Here is a 26,561-nt window from a genome sequence, read left to right on the forward strand (position 1 = left end):
CACTTCAAGTATCCACGGGACCGCCTCCCGTCCTCTCCAGTGAGTCACAGCTGAACAGAGGACAGAATGGACAGCGATGCCCGGCGGCTCGTCTCTGTCGAGAGACAAAGAGGGAGCATCCCAGTGCAGCTGATTCACTGGGAGAACTGGAACAGAGTTAGTTAAAGAAGCAGGGGGGGGGGGGGGGGGCGCAAACCGTGGTAGGCAGTCTGGTTCCAAAGACCGGTCCCTGTTGCCTGCTGCAGCATCAGGACCGGCGCGCAGCAGTTCATCCTCAAGACTTGAAGACATGCACGGCTCGCACGACGTACTGCCTGCAGATGGGGCACTCGCTCATCCGCTTCCCGCATTTGGTGCAGGTCACCATGTGACCACATTCCAGCAGCACGCAGTCGATCATGGCGTCCATGCAGATGCGACACAGGTTTTCATCGGCCGCCAGCTGAGCTCTGACGCCATCTGCAGATTGGATAAAGCAACGTTCCGTTGTAGCACATTGAACCGCATGGAGCTGTGTGACGCCGCTATGGATGCAAAGTCCGGCAGGCGAGGTCTGTTTGACGTTACTTTAAAACAAACTAAGTGTGACCGAGTCAAAGATATTTCCACCTGCTAATTTAAAGCGATTCGTTTGCCCACCCGAAGGTTCCCAATCACCCAGGTCGAATCACGAAGAGCAAAAACAAAGAGTCAACTGGACTCGTTCAGGTTTGGTTGGAGACGTTTCACCTCTCATCCAAGGGGGCTTCTTCAGTTCTGATGCATCGGAGGTTCAACCCAAGGTGGTTCCTGCAGGTTCTCTGGCAGGTTTTTCATCGCACTCCAGTACCGGTCGGGGCGCGTCCGTCCCACAACCGAAGAAGCCTCTTGGACGTAAACGAGTCCAGTTGATTCCTCGTTCTGGCTCGTCTTGATTAGCTCGCACTTTCAAATAAATCAATGACCGAAGCGAATCAATGCGGCACACCGCTTTCCAAATGTCGGAATGCTGACGAATGGCCGGTCTAAATCTGGATCCTGCTGCTCACTTCTTCTGCAGCGACTACCCCGTGGGTTATTAGGAGGTAAAAGCTCCTAGAGAGTGCATTAACGATGGGATGAGAGACTGTCCTTCAGAATAAAACGACATGAAGCACACTGGGAAGCAAACAGCAGTGACAGAATGCAGAGACGGCGAATCAGGCATGGAGAGAATGAATCGAGAGACAATATGAAGTGCAGCATGCCTTGACTGCTGACTGTAGGACGGGAAGGTGAAGTGGCTTTTAATGCAAACATCTTACCTCCAACTCCACTGTTGCAGAGAGGTGGAGGATACGCGACCACTTGTATAGACGAGAACGGGCAGTATTAATTTAAAGAGAATATATTATCTTAGGAAACAGTGAATTAAACTTTAACGGAAAATAACGTTAAAGCAGTTAAAGTCAACTTTTTTCTTTTTTTTTTTCCAGGATATAGAAATCACACCAAGATGGAGCCAAATTAATTATATTTAATATTCTACAGTTCAGTGCTCCCATTTAAACAAATATTAAAAAGTAACTCTTACCTGCAGTGATGCTCACATTTTCCACTGAAAGAAAATAATAATAACAAAAAAAATAATAATTAGATCATAATTTGTCTTTTTTTTTTTTTTTAATCCAGACCCTGATACGAGACGTTCCACCAAAAACTCTTACTGGATTTCCTGTTTTGCTCATTCTCTCTGTAGAGTCGGTGAACTCGCTCCAGCAGCTCCCACTTCTCGCAGCATCCGGAGTAATTGACAAAATTCCTGGCGAGAATCTCCTTCAGCTGGCGGACAGAGAGGTTTTCTATCGCGGCCTCGTTGTCCAGATCAGACAGCGAGGCCCGGATCCTCCTCTGTGTCGCCGGGCTGACCTGCAGGAGACACGGGGCGGGGGGAGGGGTCAGCAGTTCACAAAATAGTTGTTTTAAATTTGCTAAATTTAATGCTATTAATATATTAAAACAAGCATTTTTATTTTTATTTGTACCTCCAAGATGTTATCGGTGGGCTCCAGGTTCAGGAGAGATGCTGTGGGAGTGTCTTCATGCTGGGAGTAAAAATCAAGTTCAGGTTTAGAGTGGCATGAATCAGCCTCCTTAATCAATAACAACCTTGAATTTCATACTTCGGTAAAAAAAAGAGAGAAGAAAATGACACCAGAGCTGCTCAGTGCAGATTAGAAGCAGAGAAACATGATCGATATTTGTTTGCCTCATTAACGGGATCATAATCAGCATCACGCATGTGTTTGCCCCGCCTCCTACGATCCCACAATCACCGCGACACAAACGAAGGACTTCCCAGCCCCCGACTCGGCGTCTGCCGGCGGTTAATCATCGTCTTCCAAGATAAACAGAACCACGGAAGACGTGCGTCGCTTCGTTCCATCTCCGCCGTTTACGCGCTTTGCCTCCTCATCTGCCCGACAAAAAGAAAGAACACGAAGGCCTGAGCTAAGCTCGCTGTTCAGCGCAGAATCCTCTGTCTGCTGCGGCACCGTCTGCCAGACCATCGTCTCCATCGACTCGAGACGCGTTAATAATGTCTCCATCAGCGTCGAGGTGCCGGATGCCAGCTCTCATCCAGATGTCATCCAGATGTTATGCTCTTACCCGGAAAACAGGAGCAGCAGCGACGGGAACGTGCAACGTTCCAAAGCTCTCCGGAGCGCCGTTTGATCTCTCACCCATCCGCACAGCGCCGGCTGAATTAACGTTTCAATAAAACATGGCTGACAGCGTTCATCATCCGTCAGTCACCTCCGTCATGGAGGTTCTTCTTTTGACGGCGTACGTCTGTTTCTTTGATTTCTGTTGTTATCTGAGACACTTCTCAGTTTTAAATGATGCAAACGTTTTCCCCGTCGTAAACCTGAAGCGCCCCCCGTGAACCGGCTGATCTACGGACGGATGCAGTCGAGTGTTTTGCTGTGGGGAGTTCTCGACCCGTCTTCCCGTTACATAACAGACTCAGCCTTTGTAACCGACCTAAAAAAGGCAAAGGCTTAAGCTGTCGTTGGTTGATCTGAGGACACGCGCACACACATGCACGCACACACACACACACACACACGGAGATAACACGGCTGTCTCCATGCAAATCCTGCAGGAGACTGGAGCAGAGCGGCAGGTCTCCGTGTCAGGGGGGGCAGAATAAAGCGCCCGTCTGTCGCCTCCCGACTTAAAGCAGCGCCGGCGGCCGAACACGCCGAGCGTTAGCTGATGTTTCGCCTGCGCCCGCTCACCTGGCTGCTGGTCCCTGAGCTGTCACTTGGGCTGACGTCTACCTGAGAGGCGGAGAGGACCGACTGGTCAGACGTGGAGCGCGTGGCGGAGGGGGGAGAGCCTGCACGCGAGTGGGGGAGGGAATGCAGACTGTCCGTGTCATCCTCCTCCTCCTCCTCCTCTTCGTCGTCGTCGTCGTCTTCCTCCTCCATCACCGGTCTCGGGGCTTCCCTCGCCCCCCGATGGCAGAGCACCAGGTCCACCAGGTCGTCCTTCTCCCTGCACGTGTCGGTGGGGATGTTGCGCAGCAGCAGGTACTGGCGCAGGTCCTTCACTCGGAGCTGCATGAGCCGAGGCCTCTGGAACGCCGTGCCGCGCAGCAGGTGGCAGGTGGCGCAGCAGCGCAGGTTCTCCTGGAGCACCGAGCACAGGGCGCAGAAGCTCTTCTTGCAATCACAGCAGACGTGCTGTTGGAGGAGGACGACAATGAGCGGCAGATGGGACGGAGCACCATGTGACAATATGAAGCGTTTCCTGTTTGTAAAAATCGAGATGAATGTGATGGAAAGTTTCCCTGAATGCACCACAAACACGCCGCACGCAATAGCTATATAATTGTGACATCATAAAAACCTGGTTACACTGAAGGATCCGTCATTCCTTGCAAGAGGACTTCATGTAGCATCGAGACACCGTGGAAAACTATGGCATCTTGGAGTTTGATCCTTCATCTGTTCCATTTTCAAACAGCTGAACCTCTGTTTATTTACTTTTGGTACTTTTCCTCCTTTTTCTAACATCATCTATTTTTTATTCTAATTCTATTGTTTTGTGCCATTTCTTTTATTTCTTGCTATTTTAAAACCCTTTGAGCTCCTGTGTGATAAATACTTTATAAATAAAGTTGATCATTTTTTCCCCTCTGCCTCCGCTCACGCCTGCTGCCCCTCGCTTACCTTGCGTCTGAAGACGGAGAAGGCCAATCCGCACGCCTTACAAAGCTGCCCGGCGCCCCCCGAGCTGGTGGGGGGGTAGGTGGAGTAGCCAGCACTGGGGGCAAAGCGGAAGGGCCCCGCCCCTGCTCCGAACCCCGGCTGCTGAGCCCGAACCGTGCCCGTGCCCATCATCTCGTTCAGCAGCCCGCAGCATGACGCCCACATGGACGACGCCCCCGCCTGCAGACAACAAACAAAAGACGACACGCAGGTTAACACTTCACACAGAGGTCCAGGTGAAGCATTAAAGTATGTCTATAAGGAAATGGAGGGTTTCTTGGGCTGTGCCGTTTCATTCAATGAAAAGTATTCGGATAGTTTTCATACAAAAATCCCCAAAATGAAAAATCAGAAACATGTGAATGAAACGAACCGACATGAGCTCGATGACGTTGGCGACAGGTTTGAGACGTTGCTTACGCTCAACATAGTTTCAACTCATTGCTCGTTCCTAGAAACTGTGTGTGGTCCACATCTATTTATTGCCTCATTAAAAGGCAGACAGGAGACAGACTGATGGACATTAAGTGTGCTATAGCGTTCAGCCGCAGCATTTTCATATTGATCAAGCCGGCCGGCGACGCCGTGTGCACTGAGTGGAAGCCTTTTATTAAAGTTTCATTAGTCAGACATCAGTCTGTCAACAATCCTTTACAAAATACCATCATGATGGTGATTTGATCACAATTCAGTGACAGCAAAAGCAGCTTAAAACTAGGAAAGCACAGAGTGCAGACCCTACATTTATGTTATCTTTATTTTTAGATTCCTTAACAATGAAAACAACTGGATCTGTCTCCTCAGGCATTAAAGATACAAGAAAATCCATTTTGAAACATTTTGAAGATCAATTTCCTACAATGTTAACGAACATTTCAAAGTGATCCAGAATCCAGGTTCTCTTCTGGATCATCACCAAAATGTAATCATCTGTTCCTGGTAACATTCCCAACATTTACTAAGACTTTCATCAGGATCCATCTGTAACTTTTGAGTTATGTTGCTAAGAGACAGACAAACGGGGGGGGGATATGTCTTCTGTGCAGAGTCAAACGCTGACATGAGCGCTCTGCGGTTGAACGACGGGCTCCACAGGGTCTCGCCACATCTCGTCCTCGGGCGGCGCTCTGACCTCTCCCACCTGCTTAGGGACTCATTGTGTCACCCTAGCGGGGGGGGGGGGGGGTGCAAAATCCCTTTGTCACTTCAATTAGCATTCGCTCTGCAGGATGGACGGCCCAACAAATGAGCAGCACGAGCAAACGCAGCATGCTCTTATGTGTTTGCACTTGTTCCGTTTCCAGTTACGCCTCTAGAAGCAGTAACTTTAGCTGTCAGAGATATTCCTCAGCCATCATTAAACATCTGGCAGGGCCGGCAAACCGGGCATCAGTGTACACAAACACAAAATATGTGGCCCTGGCCTCAAAAAAATCTGTTTAAGTCTAAAAAAGAAAGAAAGAGGTCACTCGCATCGGGGAACGGGAATCCTGCCTCAACTTTAAGACTAAAGAGTAATGCCTCCACGAATGTAAAATATCTGTTACTGTAAATGAAACAATCTGACAGTAAATGCAATGATGTGGGGCGACATGGTGGCGAAGTGGTTAGCGCTGTTGCCTCACAGCAAGGTCAAAGGTTCAAATCCAACTTGCGGCCTTTCTGTGAGGAGTTTGTATGTTCTCCCGGCTTGCGGGAGGTTCTCTCCGGCTTCCTCCCAGATGTGTGTGTGTGTGGTCCTGCGATGAACTGGCGGCTTGTCCAGGGTGTACCCCACCTCTCGCCTGTGACCCGGTAATGGACAATGCAGTTTGGAGAATGAATGAATGCTGAGATACGTCTCAATGAGGGATTTAGACAGATGTTTGGAGAGATATGCAAATAAACCTCGAGCTGCTACCTGCTAAATTTGGATTTGCATCTGCTAAATAAACACTTAAATAGTTTAGGCCAAAGGCAGCAAAGGAATTGGGAGGATTTATCCTGGTGGCAAGAACCGCGATAATCCTGCAACATCAAAACAGCACTGGACTGCTCTGTGCCCTCTGGACTCCGCTCATAGCCAATCCAGAAGGCAGCTTTAAACTCGGTTTGAATGTGGAATAATCATGATGCTCCGGGCCACATCTGAGCCACGCCACAGCTGCATCTTCTACTTTCATCTAAATTGTGGTCCTAGATGTGCAGGAGGTGCTGCATGTACAAAAATGAAACATTTAAAACGTCGTAGGCCGTGCCATCGGCCGACTGTTGGCTATCTGAGCAGCAGCCGGTCCCGTTTTGAGATTTACGCTTCCGCCGTTGGGCCAAACGGCGTCTGTTCCAGCAGCTTTTCAATTTAAACCAGATTATTTAATAAATATCACATCCAGTTTTCTTTTTCGTCTGACAAAATTCAACCACTGCTCACCAAGGGATGAGAACATCAGCCCTCTTCCAAAAAACTGTTATAAATCAAATCACGTCTCATGATCGGTTTTAAAATCTTACTGCATATTTTATTGTGATGACGTCGAGCAGCCAGACAAGATGAGGCGACGTAATAAAAAGAGGAATGTTCTCACGTCCGACATTAAACAGATGATGACGTAATCCTGAAATGCCCAACGTTGATTTAAATCCTGCACAAAATAATAAAAGGTCACGCCATGAAATATCCAAGTAACCGAAACCCTGCGATACTTAGAGGAAATACTTCAAATCCTTTTCTTGATGATGATGATGATGATGATCTTCACGGCGCCGTGAATGAACAAGCAGCCAATCAGCTGCAGCGTCGCTGCAATAACAAGTGATTACAGCTGTCAGCGGCTTCAAACGTTTAGTGCGCGCAGCCATTGATGAGGATGAGGATGAGGATGATGAGGATGATGCTGAGGATGATGCTGATGCAGATGATGCAGCGCTTCCACTCCACCTTTCACCGACACTGTCGCTCCAAACCGGCCGCCACTGGAGCGATGACATCATCGCCATCATCTTCACCATAATCAGCCTTGCGCTCGAGATGACACGCACGCACGCACGCGCACACAGCTCGGACCGGTGAGTTGTCACCGAGACGTCGCCGCTGTCTCGATCCCATTACAGCGGATTACAGCCCGGGGGGGGGGGGGGGGGGTACGGAGGTATTCCCTGCAGCACCGCGCGTAAATCAGGAGAAACCTGCATCGTGAGTGAATCTAAATCACAGATGAAACCGTGGATCGATTCTTACCTTCATTGCGCCTCCAGATCGAGGATTATATCGATCAATGCCAGGATGACAATCATTGCAAGCGCAGGGAATCAGACAATTCCGTCTCTCGGGCTGCCAGTGCGTGTGGAGTAAGGATCACGTCATGGTCAAGAGCGCTGCAGCCAATCACGGAGCGCACACGGCCGCTGGTATCTTTAGCAGCCAATCCGCTTTAACGCGTCTCCGAAGTGGGCGTTTCCCGTCGTGCGTAAAGACGCAGGTATGAGCCTGACAGACGCGTCATGCTAATTTCACAGCTTCAAGCTGTCTGAGTGAATTTGATATTTTTAAATGATATTTATATTTTATTATTTTGCGTGGCTGTCACGCAGCGCGTGCGTTCATATGCGTCACGCCCTGAATCTCATGTTGCAGTCAAGGTTCATTTTATGCCAGACCATTTTCATGGTCTTACTTCAATCACATGAAGCAAAATCGATTTTTATTATCAGCGCCGACACATTTCTGCATGTATGGAACCGAACCTAAGCGCGTTCACCCTCATATTTAGCCTGTTTGTGTCCGTGCGCGTGGCTGCTGTCTGCAGCAGCGAGATTAGATTAGCATGGGGATTTCTTCCATTGGACCGCCCGTACCACCGAGCGCCAACAGAGGGCAGCATCATAGTCATTATCAGGCAGACATGACAGAGCTGCGGGGGGGGGGGGGGGGGGAGCTGTACCTTCTGCTAATTCTGTTCCTTTTGTGCACTGCAGCTGAAATCACAGCGAACTTTTAATTTATGCAGAAGTTGCAGCAGCAGAGCAGCATAAAAGCTGCTTTGAAGGTCCAGTTCTGCAGCTCCTCCGTCGGTCCGAGCTCGGACCTGCAGCCCCCTCGTCTCTGACCCCCTCCAGCAGCCGGACTCCAGACCTCCTTGTGCGCCGCTGACCTGTCAGTGTTCAACTATAAAGGTTTTTAAAGCCACAGTTTAAAGATGAGCTCATTTAGTTGCTTCATGGGTTGTTAATCTTTATTACTTTATCACGTTATTATCATTCTCTATTTGTGGCACCACACATTTTTAATAAGGCAAGTTTTCCCCGACCTCAGAAAATCCTCCCTGTTTTCACTTTTGTGTTTTCTTGTTCATCCAGGATATCTTTTTGAACAGTTAATTTATCTTAAGAGGATGCAAAACCTCCTCAAAACAAGTAGTACACTTAAGTACACTTTTAGTTTTTCGCACCACTGTGGGTTTACAACACGAGTGAATACACAGTTCTGAAATCGTTGGAATCTCTTCTGTCATGTTTATCTCGAGGGGCTTTGAGGAGGCTCACCAACACACAGCGGGCTGAATGTGATTGTTTCCAGATGAGTTTCCAGAGAGGAGCATCAATCTATGAGGCTTATCTATCAGGGAGAATAAACATCAGTGCGACTGGAAGGAACACAACAGCCCCCCCCCCCCGGCCTGGTTGCTGTCGACTCTTGACCTTTGACCTTTGGCTCTGTGGGAGTTTGGTGTCTGTCAACTCTTCCCTGCACATTTTATTTGTTTTTCAGCGACACATACATACTTTGAGTTTCCTCACAGAAAATGAAGAGTCGTTTTTTTTTTTTTTACACTTCTGCACTTTAACCAAGTTCATCCAACGATAATATTTATTGTGGATTCATTGACTCCGGACCTGTTTTTAATTAGCGTGTTTAGACGCGTATAGATGTCTTTGTGTTATTTCCTACAAATCGATGAATCTAGAAAGAGCTTTCATTTAAACATTTCCATGTCTGTTTTATAGTCAGATTTAGAGCGAACACAGAGACGTGTTTCCAAGTCGGCAAATAAGCATCTCATGTGTCATTCTTCTTTTGGGGGGGGGGGGGGGGGGGGGCTCCAACCTTCCTCGTTTCTGCCCAGAAATGTTATCAGTTTAAACTCAAAATGTTCAGTTTGTAATGATGAATCATTGAAACAGTAAATTGCCCCCCCTCTTGGCTTCCATCCGGATCTTTGTGCCTTTGCCCACAGCTGCATCCCATCGTCTTCATGTTGCACAACTCGGCTGAAATCTCCTCTCTTCTTCTACTTGAACAGTTTTTATCACTTCATCAGGAGTTAATCATTTTTCTTTGCAGGGTGATTTTTTTTCTCTCTCCATCTTTCCCAGTCATTTCCCAGACCCACCCAAACTTGGATGTGAATAAACCCCTTTAAGGTTCAAACCATTTATATGCTGTTGACTTCTTAAACTCTTGGACAGTGAGTCCAACTCAATCTGCCTCCAGGGGTGACACACGCGGGGGGGTTGACCCAGATGACCTCCACCCCCATCTTCAACACACACATGCAAACACATGCCCGATGCAGTCAAATACAACTCTCAACTCATTAGTGTCTTGATGGGGAAACGTCAGCGGTGTGTGTGTTCGAGCTCAATGCTGCTCACCATTCCTGCAAACACAGATCAGATGTCCTACTTATTGTTCTGTTCTAGGCCCGAAGCCAGAGAATCTATTCAGTCCCCCAAAAATATTGAACCATTTAATTACAGCTATACAAAAGCAACTAGTTCCACTACAACTTCAGGCCACTAGATGGCGCATGCGTGATTCACAAAAGACGAGCAGCGTTCACTGCTGGGAAATCAGCAAACTGAACCACATAGAAAACATGAGATCCAGGCAATAACATGGAAATATACAAACAGTTCGTAACAGAATACCCAGATATGTTGTCTTATACTGCAGTAACAATCACACAAGAGACCAAAAAATATAAAACAAATGAAAAACTCTAAACTAAAGCAGTCAGAGAGTGCAGACCTCCGCCAAACACCTCAGTCTCCCTATATTGTGATTTAAACCAAGAATAATGGTCCTACATTTATTTTATCTCTATTTTTTAGATTCCTTAACCATGAAAACAAACCTTTAACAATTAGATTCACCTTGATCTCATTATTAGATTAGAAGTTATTCACTAAAATCACACTTTCAGTGATGGTGGTTTCTTCTGGATCTGGATCCAGAGCTTCTGAAGATACAACAAATCTGTTTGTCATCTACTAATTCTACAGCATCTCGGTAAAGGCAAGTGGTAAGATAGAGATCCACTGTTGTGGAAATCTAAAGTAAGGAATGTCGACGAGACTTTTTTTTTTTTTACACTTTTGCAAAGGATAAGAATACCGTAGTTTTTATATATAAGTATCTAAAAAGCTGCATGCAGCATATATCCTATGGAATATTTAAAAAAGATTATGCAATTATAAAACTGTGTTGCTTCTCCAAAGCTATATTTGATGCAGTTCAGTTATTTGCAAATATGCATTACTCTGTGTTGTTGCACAATAAACGTATCTTCTGCACAGATCCGAGCTTCTCATGGTCTGCAGAGCATCTGCAACAAATCTGAGCAGGATCGGCGGTTATCCGACACTCCATTTCTTTCTGTAGGGTGAAACCGGATCGAAGATTGAGGGCCTCAGGCTCCTCCTCTGTGAGGATGAAAATGCCTTGCAAGCAGAACAGCTACAAGTCAGCAGGACGTTTGCATCGTTCTCTCCCTGACAGGACCACACGGACCGCCGCTCTTACCCAAACAGTCAAGAATGCTGGAAATGGAAACCAGACGCTAAACACATACCAGCCAGGCGTTCTCTGCTGCGTCTCAGATGTATGGCAACAATTATTTCTAATTAGCTTTTTAAGAAGTAAGACAGATGCTGTATCAAATCGTGAGAGCAAGGTTTTCTGAATAATATATTATCTAATCCTTCTGTGTTGCTGCAATAAAACAGAAAACAGATCAAACTTGAACACTATGGTTTCTTTCCAAGGATGAAATGTGACCCCCAAATAAACATTTAAGCCAAGCTGCACAGAATTAAAGAAAAAAAGTATTCGAATTCGTATTCAGAGGCTGCTCCATGTAATGAAAGAGGTTATCGATTGACTCTCCTGTTCCACAGAGCAGTTTCTACCCTCACACACACACACACACACACACCTGCGCACGCGCACACACACACACTAAAAATACAAAATGGATTATCTGGCGTGATTGAACACATCTCTTCCGTGCACCCAAATCTTTATATTTTTTTAAATCAAATTTCATTTAACATCGTTCTAAAAACTCAACGTCTACGAAAGTCCACAGGAGACAAATGTTATTCAATTCATGTTTATTTTGGAAGCAAGAGCAAAACATATTTTACTTTAACATTGGGACTACAAACAATTTAGGGAAAGAACTGTCCTTAAAGTGCAAATGAGTAAACATTTAATTTCAGTGATCAACAGTAGTAATTTACTCTGCATGTCAACAGGAGACTCTCTAATCATGGTTGCATAGACACACACACACACACACACACACACACACACACACACACACACATACACCCTGTTCATTAACCTCCCTGTAAACACAAATATATTTTCCTGAATAATACCACAAGACGAGAACAGTCCCCATTTATATCTATAGTATAGGCAGGATAAGACTTTGTACCTTTTACAAAAGGAAGCAAACTTCACACCTCAAAAAGTCAAAAAGAAGGTATTCATGCTACAACAAAGATTTCTCTGCATGCTGGAGCGCCACGAAAGAGGAGAGAAAAGCTGAGCTGTCTTTGCATCGTCACTTCTGCGCACGCCTTCCCGATCAGAGTGGAGATCCTTCCCGTTGCGTTCGGTCTGATCATAAATAGAATCGCTCTTAATCCACCACTGGAATGAACTATCTGGGGCCCGTGCGAGGCAGCAAACGCTTCGGAACACGACGCACTGGAAAACAGTTGAAATGTTCGGTTGAGCTTCTCCTGGATAGACGATGGTTGAATCCATAAATGTTGCAGACAGCACATCAGAAAACTGGCCGCTTCACATCGTCAGGAAGTCAGAGCATCCCGGGGGGAAAGACAACACAGAAACATGTGGGTCACTGTAAGCGTCGCTACAGCGACCCCTGCTAACACGCGAGGCTAAGCCTGGGGCTAGGTGATGCTGACGGATGCAAAAGGCCGTCAGCGGAACAGAAAGCAGCTCTGGGCGATCATCTCCCACAGAATTGCACTGGCACACATTTTGACACATTTTCTTCTCTGAAGCTCCAGGCTCGAAGCTCCAGCCTGTCCTCCTCCTCCTCCTCCCTATCGTCTTCCTCTACTCCCCCCTCCTCGCACAGACTGGGCTCCTCCACCGAAGTCTCCATGTTTGGATCATAGCCGCCAAAAGCCTGCGCCTCTTTGTATTCATAAATGGTGGGGAGGCTGCTGCGTAAGCCGAAGCGGCGCCGCAGGGCCACGAGGAGCGGCTGCGGTACGGTGAAGATGTCCACGTTGTTGCCCAGGTCAACCCAGGCCAGGCTGGGGAACGTCTTGGGATCCTTCACCGAGTCGGTCAGGTCTTTCAGGATGGCCAGTGTCAAGCGATTGCCGTTGACGGCTAGTATGGTGAGCTTCGGCAGGCGGCCGAGGTACGGCAGCAGCAGCCGCAGGCCGTCGTCCTGCAGCTCGGTGAAGCTCAGGTCGACCGCCGTCACCGCGTCGCCCACGCTCTGGAGGTGGAACGCCACACGGCGGATGTCTCGGCCAGACAGAGGGATGCTTGACAGGTTGACCACATCGCCAGACAGCTTCTTCTTCAGGGTGGTCTTCAGACTGTTTCAGACAGGAGACACGAAACACTTCGGTTACGAGACGGTGAGAACAAGACAAACAGTGTCTGTGGAGATTCTCAAGTCATCCGGGTGAGATCTCTGTGCAGAATGAAACAAACAATCCTGAGTGGGCGAGTCTCAGTCTGACGAGTCTCACCTCAGATTCATGTATTTTATTAGGAAAGTTGGCAGATCCATAAAGTTAATGGATTAAACTGAGTTTTCAAAGCATATCCTTTTTTGAAATGTAGATTAAATGGCAGTCCTTTTTTGGGGGTTGTAAAACCATGAATTTAATTTGGACTTTGAAGCCACATCCCTGCGGAACCCCTTCTCTTCTCTTCACATTGCTGATTGAATAACTTTTGCTGTCGGGGTACTTTGAGAGGTTGTCGATTTAAAATGTTCTTTAATGGAATCCCAAAGTATAACGGAATGATACACTCCAGAGCACGCTCCAGAAGAGTCCACGGAATCAATAATGCAAAGAAGATAATTTGCATTTAAATATGTGCCGGCTGGAGTCCCTTGAGTTACAAACTCTGCCTACCTAAAGAAAACAGTTGATTCAGGTCTGAAAACAGACAAACAGACAAAATAGATAAAAGAATGATTAGGAAACAGTTTGAACAAAGCAAAAAGACGCTACTTGGGCCAAATAGCGGCTGGAATATCGCCTTGTTTCAGCATAAAGGCTATAGTTTCAAATCGAGGACACGCGGATGATACAGGAAATGGTAATGAAGCATCTTTTTCTTTGGAATTTGAAAAAATACAGGGTACGATATATTTATTAAAACAGAATTTAACTGGGATTCATAATTCCTGTGGGAAACACGACGACAGGTCATTTAGCTCTGTGGATAACATTGTCTGACCGAAGAATCAGAAATCTCGTCTTTGATATCAAAGAGAATCAAGAGAATCAAAAGACTCTACACAACTTAAACAAAAGAACTTGACATGATACCCAAACACACGTGTGTGTTCAACTTAATGGACTGCTAACTTGTGTCATGTAATAGTAAAAATACCGACCTCCTTAACATTTGATCAAATATTACCTAACAGCATCCCCAGAATGTATGTTATTCCACCTACTCCAGCTTTCACGTTTAAAAAGAATTACATCAAAATATCTCCCTAAATCTTAAACGCTTCATTTCCTGCTGAGATGGAATTCTTCTGAGGTTTTGTGTGAAAGAGACAGGAGGATTAAAACCTACGTGATAGATGGACGATAACACGATAAAGGGACAAAAGCTGTCAGGAAACGAGGCCGATAGAAAGGCAAGTGATAACCCATTTAAATCCAGACGACTCCACTTAACAAGGCGTGTTGTAATAATACTGCAGTACCTATCACACCTGACAGTTTGAAGTATTGCACTGAAACTAAATGTTCCCTCTGCACCTAAATGTGGTTAAATATGCACAGGACAGCTGGCGGGGAAGCTGCATGCATGTCACGGCAGCCCAGGAGAGGAAGTCTGCTGCCGAGCAGATCTGAAGACGACCACAAAAGTCAAAAGCAAATCCGAGAACCGGAGAAATGTTTAAAGCTTTCTCATTTGCCTCCATCCGTCCGTGATTATCCCTGCATCGCTTCCTGCAAATTGTGCTTTTGAGTCTTTCTGGCTACAGGGCTAGGAGTCAGACTTTGGATAAGATTTGATACAACTCAATGTGAAGCCCGGTGTTTGCCGGGAGGTGCTGAAAAGGCCCGAGCAAACATCGTTTAACATTAAAACACATGGGATTGGTGCATTTAAAAGCATATTCTGTTGTAAGTGCTAAAAGCAAGTAGCAGCAGGAACTTGTCATCACATGTTCCACTTCATTTCCTCTCATGAATCAGGAATGCATCAGGAGACACAGAGAGCGCCGAAGGGCGCAAGGTCTTCCTCGCCTTCATTTACTGTGGGATTAAATATAATGATGAGTCTTTGTTTCAACTCAACTTGAACTGCTGGGGTTGCAGTTTAAATGATTTAGTTTTCATGACACCTGAATAGTTGTAATAGTTGTCAAAGAGTTAATAACAACATTACGCTCATGTGTAATCATGTAATGTCATGTAAAATATTACATATGAAGCAGATGGGGCTAATAAAACTAAAAGTAAACCAACCCAGGTCTGTTTTTAGTGCATTTCCAAAACTAACGGCAAATTTTGTGTGTTTTTGAAATATGGCAGTTCGTTAAAAATATGACGCAACATGACCTTCACTAATTTAATTGGGCGAACTGACAAAGAGACACACTGGAGGCTGATCGCTCTCAACATGTAATGGGATCTAAATTAGACCAAGACCCATCTACACTTTTTTTTTTCCCATCAAGATCCCTCCAGAAGTTTTCTCATAATCCTGCTAACAAACAAACAAACAAAAACATAACCTCCTTGGTGGAGGCAATAAAAGCACTGGAGGAACATTGGATTTGGACGCTGTGCCACGGACCTCTGGGATTAGTCTGATCGCTGTCTGGTTCATCAAAGCGTCGGTCCTGACTTGTTTGCCCCTCATCTAGATCTGAAGCCATTTTGCCTCCAGGCTTCTGTATAATTCATGCATGGTACTCTAACTCGGCCGTGAGAGAGCAGGCAAGGGTCGACTCTACAAACGCAGCGCTGCAAGGTGAGCAACAGGTAAAATATGCTTCTGTGTTTTTACATTTATTTTTTAGTCTGAACGTACCTCAAGGCCCACGCCGCAGGCAACAGTGTAGATCGTTTCCTGGACTAGTTTAACTTGGCTCAGATTCAGCACCAAGCATGTATTGGCTTGTTTTAATAAGACTCCTTCACAGGCAAGAAAAAGACAAGAAGGAAAGCAGATAAGGAAACATGAAAGTGCTGATAATGTGCGCATGGCACATTTCTTTTAGGGTGGAAAAATCTCTCTCTCACGGGCTCTTTGAAAATGAACGCTGAAAGCATGTCAAACAGAACAAACTGAAGTGACGTTTCTTAACAGGAACCGAACAGCCGAGAGCGAGCAGGCGGGAACATGCGATTTAATGTTCACCCAAAATAGAAAGATTCGGCTTTAAAAAACAACAACAACAATTACAGCCAAAAATAAGCATTTGTGCTGTGCCAAGGATGATAAAAGCTATCCGTATCGAATGTGGAGCAACTGTGCAGCGTGTAAAATACAAAATGTACTCCACACTACAGTCGAGCTATAAATTCCTATGATTTGATTCAACGTGACAAACTAGACGCTCGGGAGAAAAGAATACTGTGACGAAACGTGTAGAAAACAGTTTGGATTACATAACTGCATACAATACTGCATGCAATACTGCATGCAATACTGCATGCATACACTTGCTCCTGCAGTACTATGCACAATTATGAGACTAGTTAAAATGCAAACCGTGGGTCTTGACCACTCTTTGTTTTTGTTCTTCTCAAACACACAGAGTCTTATCTGAGATTTGGAGCCAGATATCCAATCAGTGAGAGGCGAACCGAGGTCCAATCCCTCAATAAAAGCCCAGGCGGACGTGCAATGCTTTTATTTAAAGCAGCTCTGCTCAGTTTTCCTCCTACCTGGTGTTTACTGATCAACACTTTGAATCTAACTATTTCATTCACAGGCCCACGCCCTGAAGACTGCAGCGGTGGATGCCGAGTATCACGTCCCCTTCCGCTCATCATAAAGCCTCTCAGTCTGTGCAATGTGAAGCCCTCAATTATTCATGCAGCAAAGATGGTGGCTGGTTCTCTGAGCCTCGATTAAGAGTGGAGTTCGACCAGAACGCAGGCCGAGCGGACAGTCAGAGGGAAATTCACCGTTAATGGAAATATGACCAGAGAAAGCAGAGACGACTGTCAATCCAAAAAACATACATTCATATTCTCTCCATATTGTTGCGTCACGCTGCCAGATCTGTGCCCTTGCCTGTTGGGGGGGGTCAGACATACTGAGTCAGAGGGCGTTCACCTCAGGGGGCGACTTGGCTCCAGAAATAGGCCATGCATTTGTTAAAGGCGGCTGACACATGGAGCAGCAAGCATACGCCTCGAGTATAGCAAACATGTGAGAAAGAAATATCAGAACATTTCTCCAGAATGGATTGTTTTGTTTTATTCTGTCTCTCACAGCAGAAATGCACCAACGATGAAAACTTTAAACCCCTCCATAATTTCTACGTGGGGAGAACTTGCAAAATCGCAAGGGTGTTCAAATGCCTAATTTCCTCACTGTACCACATCTACCATAATTAGAGGGCGTAGTGACATAATATTTTGGTGCTTCTAGGACGGATCCTGTAGAAGTGAAGCGTTAAAAATTAATACGTGGAGAAGTGGAGGGGATTTCTTCAAATATTAGAACAGATTAGTCTGAGCAGAACATCGAGAAACTAGAGAGAGCGAGAGCAAGAGAGAGATGATTAGCCAGTGAAAAGCTGTCCAGAAATGGAGCTGAAGTTAAAGAAGATGTCATAAGCACAGCTCATTTCACAGATGTCTAAAAGAAATGTCACAGCTCAACCCAATTCACACACACACACACCTACACACACACACACACACACACACACACACACACACGGAACAGGGAAGGCCTATAAATACACATAAATAAATAAAACTCTGCATTTTACAGCCCGATGGAGGCAGTGTGTTGTGTTTCGTTGTGGTTTCTGCACACGCCATCAATAAAAGCGATCGTAGGACGGCTATCACCTCAGTGTCGACTTCCTTAATCTGAGCAGCGTGAGGTCAAACATCCGTCACCGGCCTTAACAACCACAGCCACGGCCTCATCATGACCTGCGCGCAATATTCGCTCTTAAATCCCTTATTCTGCCAGACAGCGTTTTCAATGCCGACTCAAATAAAGCAGCTGTCTCATTGGACCGGAGTCATTTCCCTTAAATGTACCAGAAGTTGTTTGTAATCGCTGCCGCTGTAATGATCTTGCTTTAATTTCTCCCGTGCCCCAAAGACGAGTAAAGAAACAGCACGTGCAATAAGCTTAATCGCTTCAAACTGTGCTGGAAGGGTGATTTTAAAGTGACAAGAATATGAGCTTGATTAATTTGAAATTCAATGCCAATTACATTAATATTAAAGAAGTCCTCTGGGGACTCAACGCCGCTTCTCTGGAATGCAACTTCAGATAAATAAATCGAATTGCCTTGATCATATATTAGGTGTGGAGCAGGCAGACTCTTGATTTATGCATATCCTTTGAAGGATTTGCAACCAATGGCATCTATTTTCCTTTTACAACAATAAGATTTAAGCCGCCATCGAAGAGCAGGCTGCAGCGAATGCAAATCAGTGCGCGCCTTTTCATTCCTACGTATGAAGAGACGGAACTAACCGAGGAAGCAACATGCACGACTTCTAATCAAAAACCCCGCAGTGATGCCCCCCCCCCCCCCCCCCAGAGCCTGGGCTCAGACTGCAGAACCGTTCTGTGTGGCAACTGTTGAACAAAATGGACTCTTACAAGGAGGAGAGAATAATCCCACAGGAGAAAGAAGGGAGGAGGAAAATCGATGCAAGGAAAGGATGATAAAACGGCAAAGAATCAAGAGGACTGCAAAAAAAAACTAAAAGAAAAGGAGAGCAGGGGGGGGGGGGCGAGGGAGGAAATGGAGAAAGATGGTTCTGAGCTAATGAAGTGATCGATAACAGCCGGGCATTTTAAATCATATCAACAGAGTCCCGGTGCGTCACGTTCAACGCAGACGAGTCTGACCCCCACATCAGCTCTCGCTGCGTTGGTGTTCTGTTCAGGGCTCCTTCCAAACTATTGCAACCAGGAGACGGGGTGGGAAGTGAACTCGAGCTGCCAAACAATATTTCAATCTGGGTTAATTGCTCAGGGAGACGGCGGCTCATGATCGTCATTCGAGATGCTTTTTTGGGTTTAATAATGTCTCCACAAATGCACCTGCTACTGAAGCGCTTCAGGCGAGCTGTGAATCAGACAAAACCACGTGAAGACAGGGTTCCGTTGCAGAATGCATTTTGTTGTGAGTGGTGCATTTAACTCTAAAATGTCTCACCTTTCACTCGAATAATTTGCTTGAACGTTCGTTTCAAGGACAGAAACGTAAAGATGTTCCTGCAGGTATCCGCATTGTTTTCCACGTTATTCATGTGAACATACATTTTTCAGAGTTTTTAATGACGGGATTTACCGCTATCTTGAACACTGCATTAGTCACACTCCTCTTAGTGTATTTGTTACAAAAAGAAAACAACAAATGAAAGAAGAGATTATTCATTTATTTCTTTAATCACTTGTATTGTCATCCTGCTGGACCAATGTCTTGTTTCATATTTACGCTTGTACTTCTTGGGAATACAGTAATACATTTTATTCCAGGAAGAAAACACAAGGGAATGCAAGATACTAGCGCCGTGTTCCTTATTCCCACCTCAGAGATAATGAACATTACTATATATGACTGCATCATTTAAAAGCTGTCAAGCATGACACTGTTATCACTCCCCCTTTCTTCCTCTGGTCTTTTATATTTTCTTTAGAAGTGAAAGAAAATGGAAGGAAAAAAGATTGAATTCCCAGAAGGGATAATAATTTCAACCCTGAAACGTAATTAACGCGCCATCGCAGTTGTAACCTTGAAATAATGGCAAAAGACTCATTCTAGATCCTGCAGCCGGGAGGAACGGGATGTGCTAATGGGTCGGGAGCGGGGAAGAGACACTCACCAGACCTGAGATTTCCTCCTGGGTACCCTTTGTCTCGTCCACTTGGAGTGAGGGGTCAGGTGGTAAATCAGCTGACGGCAAATCTTGTTGCTGGACTTGATGGAATCGGCCTCCTGTGAGACACACAAATTATGGAGACAGATCTCAACAGATATGGCGAATCCAGAAACAATCATTGGCTGTTCGTCAATAGATTGTGCATTTACCTCCAACGGCGTTTGTCTGTTTGTTTGTTGGCAGGATTACAGAAAAACTGCTGGATGGATCTTGATGAAAACAAATCTGAAGATGGGTCTTGGTCTAACTTAGACCTCCTCCAAGCAGCTCGTTCTCCTCCTAACTGGATCTACACCGTCCACATGGTGATCTGAGTCATCATCAAAAGGTTCTAGATTGTTCTTGGTATCTTTATACACCAACCATGAAAAGTATTTTTAACAGATTCTTGAATCCGTAAATGGCGTTTCAATGTTAAAATTAAATATTTTTTCGGTGGTGAGATAGCCCCCCCCCCCCCCCCCCAACCCTACATGACTGTGTCAAATTCCATAAACATCGGTCAATAATCAACCGAGATATTGATGAACAAATTTTGAAGCTCCATTTATGGCAATGTTAACGAAAATTTGAGAGCGATCCAGAATCCAGGATCTCTTTTGGATCATCACCAAAATTTTATCAATTGTTCCTGGTAACATTCAGAACATCTCCTGAAAATTACATCTAGCTCCGTCCAGAACTGAGTTATCTTGCCAGACAGACAAACAAGCTTCATTAATGCTGGACACCTGATCTCAGCTTCTGTCTACAAACCATAGATGTGCTTTTTTCCTTCTTCATTTGAACTCAACTTCAAACTCTTCGTTTGTCTGGTCTCCCTTCTCGCTTCACGGCTCTCCTCCCTCCTCCCTCCCCCCTTCTCTTTTCTCCCTTCCTCTGCCACCAAACGAATTAAATGGAATGTGTTGCACCGAGCGGGGTAAATCTAATTAATGGTGAAACATGACAAGGAGAATGAGGCAATGTGTCCGGAGAGAAAGAAGACAGGGGCAATTTACCTTAAGCTGATTAACCACGCCTGCCGCCATTTCTTTTCCTGTGCTGACTGGGTGTGTTAAAGTGGTGCATAATGATTTCAATGTGAAAGTGTTCTTGGAAAATGTCTGCGGCGTGGAGGAACCAGGCAACAACTATGCAGAGATTAATCGCCGGCCTGCAGAGCATCCGAACACATTAAATTAACTGTCTAAAACTGACGACCATGAGCTTAAAAATATTCACAAATTAAGGATCTTTTCGCCGTCCTTGACTGTCTTTGGTAAATAAATCTCAGCTTGATATGACATCCTGGCTGTTGACGCAGCTTGCAGGCCTAAAACGCAGCAAACTGCCTCTCTGCATCCTCATCACGTCTGACTCCGCGTCCTGCCACGGGTCGGCCGCCAGTCAGGAATACGATGCTGCCAGATCCTCACATTCCCATCCTTCCTTCCTCCTGGGCCTCTTCCTCACTAAAGCAAGCTGCATCAAGATCAGACTTTCCTAGAGGTGCTTATCGCAGGACGCAGTAAGACTGCTGTGACTTTATCTTAAGGCAACGCGTGTCTTCCTATAAGAGATAAGTGGTGACTTTAGAGAAGCCTAAAGGCGGCTGGCTTTGTTTTTACTGCCACTCTGAGTTTCTGCCCTGTCTTCTTCACCCTCATCCTCTGGTTGAGGCTGTTCTTTGAATTTTAATAACTTGTATGCTCAGCTGCGAGAGGATGAAGCGAGCGCAGACCTCCGCCGAGCACCTCAGTCCCCGTATAGTCGGGTCCAGACAGGGAGGATCTGATCAGGTGAGACGTGTAACAGGTGCGTCTCTTTCATTTTAACGATGCCTCCGCAGCTGTGCAGCCTGCAGCGACAGTCACCATAGCAACCCTCACAAATGTGGTTTAATGTTAAAATATTATATTTTTTTCCTGACCTCATTCTGGATCAGACCCAGAAGACATTTTACATGATAGTTCATATTGGACTCCTTCATGACTGTGATTTTTAACGCGTGAATTGAGTGAATATTTTACAAGATAGGATTTTATGAATGATGAACCAGAAAAGCACTCGGAGAGAGAAAGTCAAGATCCATCCAGCAGTTTTTCCCATAATCCTGCTATCACAACTTCGTACCTTTTTCGGGCACTGCAGATCCCGAGCGAGACTGATCAGGAGCTCGTGAGAAATGGGATCCACCAGGTTGAGAAATGCTGCGTTCTTGTACAAAATGTCATTGAGCGACGTTCCCTGGAGACCCAAATCCTGAGAGGCAAGAACAGAAGGGAAATAAATCCATTTACCTCTTGCTACAATGAACAGGTAGTGTAAAACGTAAGTCTGATTTCATGTCAGCCTCTCATAAATCCCTGATGAGAGGCATGATCGATCCATCGGATCGTTGTTCACACCAGGCGCAGCTGATAAGCGATGGGGATGCTGCCGTGTGCGTGTGCGTGTACGTGTGTGAGTGAGGGGTCTTTGTGTGCGCTCGGATTAACCTGCCGTGTTCGCTTTGGATGAAGGCAGAGATAATCCTCCAGGTTCTCATTTGCAGGTTTTACCCATTCTCGTAAAAGACGAGGGAGAAAAGTTTCCTTTTACTTCATGTGAATCTAACTTCCTACATCTACTCTTAATATACAACAGAACGGTTAAATAAAACCAGGGATCACAACATTTATTTTATCTAGATTTTTAGATTCCATGACCATGAAAACAAACCTTTAGAAATGTATAATAACAAAGTTCAAATTGATCTAGAATCCAGGATCTCTTCTGGATCATCACCGAAATTGGACCATCTGTTCCCGGCAACATTCCCAACATTTCCCGTAAATTTGATCAAGATCTATCTGTGACTTTTTGAGTCATGTTGCTAACAGGCAGACAGATAGATAAACACCAGCCTCCGTCTGTCCACTGAAACTGAAGCCGAGTAAAACACGCGCCGTACGCTCTCGACAGCCGAAACACCGAGAGGCACACGGGAAGGAAGGAGAAGCGGCTTCCATCAGCGTTTTTCCCCTCCTCCAGCTTTTGGGCTGAATAATCGCAGCGGAGCTGCGTGGGCTTCCCGGATGCTGGACCATCCTCCCAGGCTTCTCCCCTCATGATGAACCTCATTTAGTGCAGACTGAAGGGACCACATGTGTCCATAAATGAAGGCACAGAGATTATTTTGTGATGATGATGATGATGCTGCATCAGATATTTGTGTACTGTACAGCCCTGCGGAGGGAATGAAATCAGAAATATATATATACCCGAAGATCTGTGGATTAATATGACGAATTACAAATCATATAGGCATAAAATGCTTTCCCATTTGTCACTGACAGGAAGCTTGTGTGCCCCCCCCCCCCCAGTGCCTTCAGATCCCACGAAGCTGCATTTCTAATCTAACGCCCGCCTGAATAAAGAGATGAGCTCCGATTTGCAGAACATCATCCCACACATGCAGTTCATCACAATCCAATTAAATATGTTGCATACGTTGGCCGCAGTCTTCTGCGTTAGTGTGAGACGCCGTCAGGGGATGAACCTCACAAGCAAATATGGTGAATAAAAGTACAAGATCAATATGTCAGATCAGTCGTATGCGGACGGAAGATTTGCCTATTGATCATGATCAGCACGTCCTTTAAATGGGGGCCCGTCTCTGTTAACATTGCACAGCAGCTTTATCCAAAAATAAAGGGCACGTCTACAAGAAGTTGTATTTTGTATATATAATATATATATATAATTGCAATGGATGAATTTTCAGCAACTTTTTGTGGTATTTACTCTGGGAACTCTGGAAACAGGGGACCGGGGAAGCCTGGCCAACACTGAAGGCTGCAGCTTCCACGCTTCACGCTAAGCTGCTGCCTGTAGCTCCAGATTTACCTACAAGAGTGAGACTGTTGCTCACGCAGAGAAGACAAAATAAGCCCGATTCTCTGAATGTTCAGCCACCATGGATCCATGCCAAACATTTATCTGCACTTTTTTTTTTATCTCGGGGGGGCTTTTTGTCTTTATTTGCTTCGCGAGGCAGACAAGCGAATATGTGGATCGAACACAACCAGAAGCTTCTGGAAACTTTTGAAACGAATCATCTGAAGATGAACACAAACCCGCTTTTGTTGTTGCAGATAACCTTCATAATACGTGACAGAGAACACATTGATTACATGCAGCGTATTTGCTTATTCACTGTTTATTAATGAACATCTAGAAAGTCCCAAACTAATTAACCTAATGCCTGATCTGGGCACGCTGTTGTAATTATTTCCTCAATATGAAAGCAACATGTATCCATCAATGTGAGATGATTATCTTCTGTATCCAACACACAGAGGGGAAAGCTGCTTTGTTACCGTTAGTCGGTGAAGTGTGGACATTTACTTTGCTCCGGCTGCTATAATGTAAAACAGCAGCAGCACTTTGACCACTGATGGAGAGACGGTTTCTGCTTGGCGAGCAGTTTAAATGTGGGAGCGGCAGAAAAAGCTGCCAAGAAATACACACGTTGGTCTTTGAGATCTGTGAGTGACAGCGAGAATGCATTTAATAAACAGGCATATTAAAGGAAAGCTATATGAATCATTTCTCTACTGCGTCACATAAATAGATATACGACGAAGTTATAGCATTTAATGCACATTTAATGGGTTTGCATTTTGTGCAGAGTAGACACTCATACCGTCTCCTCAGCATTGTTCCCTGATCATCTGTAAAGGACAGGGCCCCCTTGATCAGAATCCTTGTTGTCGGAATTTTAAGATGCTCTTCTTTGATCAATCATTCCACAGTAACCAGAAATAAATGACAACTCAGCTTCTTTCTCTGTAATCTGTAATTCATTTTAAGAAAGTAAAACCAGCGGAAACGTTACACAGGAAAGTGTAATAGAAAAGAAACCTCACCGACCGAGGCTGCGAGGCGATAAAAGAACTGCTTTAACACATGAGTATTTATATTTCTGACACTCGCTCTTATCTAGATTTCAGGTTTGAGATTAAAGTCATATTTATTCACCTGTATAGAAGAAACGCCTTCCTCTTCCTCTTCCTCTTCTGGTGTGGATATTATAAACTCAGTGATCAATATCGTTTGGAGCTGAGTAAATATTCATGATTAGATTACACAGGTGGTTGATTCACGGGTCAACTGACGTCACTGGAAACTGCCCCCGCGTCCCGTCCTTCATTATAACCAGGGACGTCCTCGCAGTAAAACATTGACGAGAACTCGCGAGAGAAAAGTCGATGATTAAACGAATCGAACGTCTCAATCATTCCGTAACACCGGAGACAGGTGTTGAGACGTAAAGCCTGATTCCGTGCGTGTTGTCCGGTAACAGGTGTTGGACATCAACGCACGTCCTATAAATAAGGAGACGTTTAGGATTTAAATGCTTCCCCCCCCCCCCCTTCCTCGTATTTAGCAAATAAACACGCACATAAGAAAAAGTCGTAGTCTTGTAAAATAAAGGCTATAAATGATAAAAAAAAAAAAAACTTTTTTTTTTGTAAATACACGCAGCGAGAAAGAAGCGCATGAATCCCCGTCACCTTTCTCAGCAGTCGGAGGACTTCTGCTGCTTGATCCGTCTTCTGCTCCCGGAGGAGCCTCTGGATGTCACGGATCCACGCCACCCGCCTCGCGTACGGGCTGCGGCTGCTCCTCCGCAGCAACCCCGGGAGCTTGTCGGATCTGATCATCAACGAGGCGAACACGAAGCTCCTCTCGGCTCCCCCCGGAGCGTCATTCCTCTCGAGACTTCTCTGTCTGCTCAACTTGGAACCCATCACTCCAGAGACGAGACGTCGGTGTCGGTGATGAGACGGGGTTCACAACACGAGGCCAAAACATCACACTGAACTTAACCTCCACCCTCAGAGAAACAGAGAGTCAAAGTTCCCATGCAGAACGCCCCGACCTGTCGAGCATCGCCGTGGAACGCTGCGCGCCCCGGACTGCGTCCCTGACTCCATGCGCGGCGCATTCCGGCATCCCTTTGAGCTCCTCAGCCAATCAGAGTGCCCGCCGCAGCCCGAGAGCGCAGAGTCGGGGATGAAACTGCGGGCATGAAAACGCACCTCTTGTTTCTGCGTCAGGGAGCCAGTCAGATTATCAGGGACAATGGCGTAATCTGAAGGTGGATGGACGGACGCAGATTATATCAACAGGTCGTTGCTGTCACAACACAATATCAGTTTAATGCCTTATGAGACTTAAACAAATGCACATCTACATGTTTTAATTTATCCTTTATTGACTTTAGGGCAACACGGTGGCGCAGTGAGAAGTGACGGTAAGAAGGTCACAGGTTCACATCCAACTTGAAGCCTTTCTGTGAGGAGTTTGTTCTCTCGGTGCCTGCGCGCCCCCCCCCCCCCCCCCCCTCCCCCCCAGCCAAATTTCGGATGAAAGAAAATGAATGAATGAATGCTTCATTTGTTTTATCCGATGATTTCCCCTGATATTTGTGTTTATAATATTGACCTTTTGCTGTGTTATTCCTTCAGGCTCCACACAGGGATGTCCCATGCAGTTCAGATGGATTCCATCCCAGGACCTTCTTGCTGTGAGGCGACAGTCCTTCCGGCTATACGGTGACATATTTATGGGATATGATTGAGAGGAGTCGCAGAGCAAATAATGAAACTAATGAGCGTGCCGCTCTCATCGCCGCTGTAACTAAAGAGCAGGGACAAAAGGAGCCTCTTCTGAGGAGACTCTTTATGA

General features: G+C 45.6%; 2 protein-coding genes across 2 annotated transcripts; both read right to left on the bottom strand.

Annotated features, from left to right (window-relative positions):
• Positions 1-274: 274 nt before the first annotated feature.
• Positions 275-4,400, bottom strand: rnf34b (ring finger protein 34b). Its single transcript, XM_068753041.1, has 6 exons — positions 4,197-4,400; positions 3,261-3,707; positions 2,004-2,063; positions 1,686-1,887; positions 1,553-1,576; positions 275-459 (listed from the first exon to the last, which is right to left on the bottom strand). The coding sequence occupies exons 1-6, from the start codon at positions 4,398-4,400 to the stop codon at positions 275-277; spliced, it is 1,122 nt and encodes a 373-aa protein (XP_068609142.1).
• An 8,078-nt stretch (positions 4,401-12,478) lies between these two features.
• Positions 12,479-25,686, bottom strand: lrrc75bb (leucine rich repeat containing 75Bb). Its single transcript, XM_068753079.1, has 4 exons — positions 25,385-25,686; positions 21,960-22,088; positions 19,788-19,900; positions 12,479-13,085 (listed from the first exon to the last, which is right to left on the bottom strand). Exons 1-4 carry the CDS (start codon positions 25,619-25,621, stop codon positions 12,479-12,481), a joined length of 1,086 nt encoding a protein of 361 aa, XP_068609180.1. The 5' UTR covers positions 25,622-25,686.
• Positions 25,687-26,561: the final 875 nt, after the last annotated feature.

This window comes from Brachionichthys hirsutus, chromosome 19, assembly GCF_040956055.1.
Source record: "Brachionichthys hirsutus isolate HB-005 chromosome 19, CSIRO-AGI_Bhir_v1, whole genome shotgun sequence".
In the NCBI taxonomy this organism is placed as follows: Eukaryota; Metazoa; Chordata; class Actinopteri; order Lophiiformes; family Brachionichthyidae; genus Brachionichthys; species Brachionichthys hirsutus.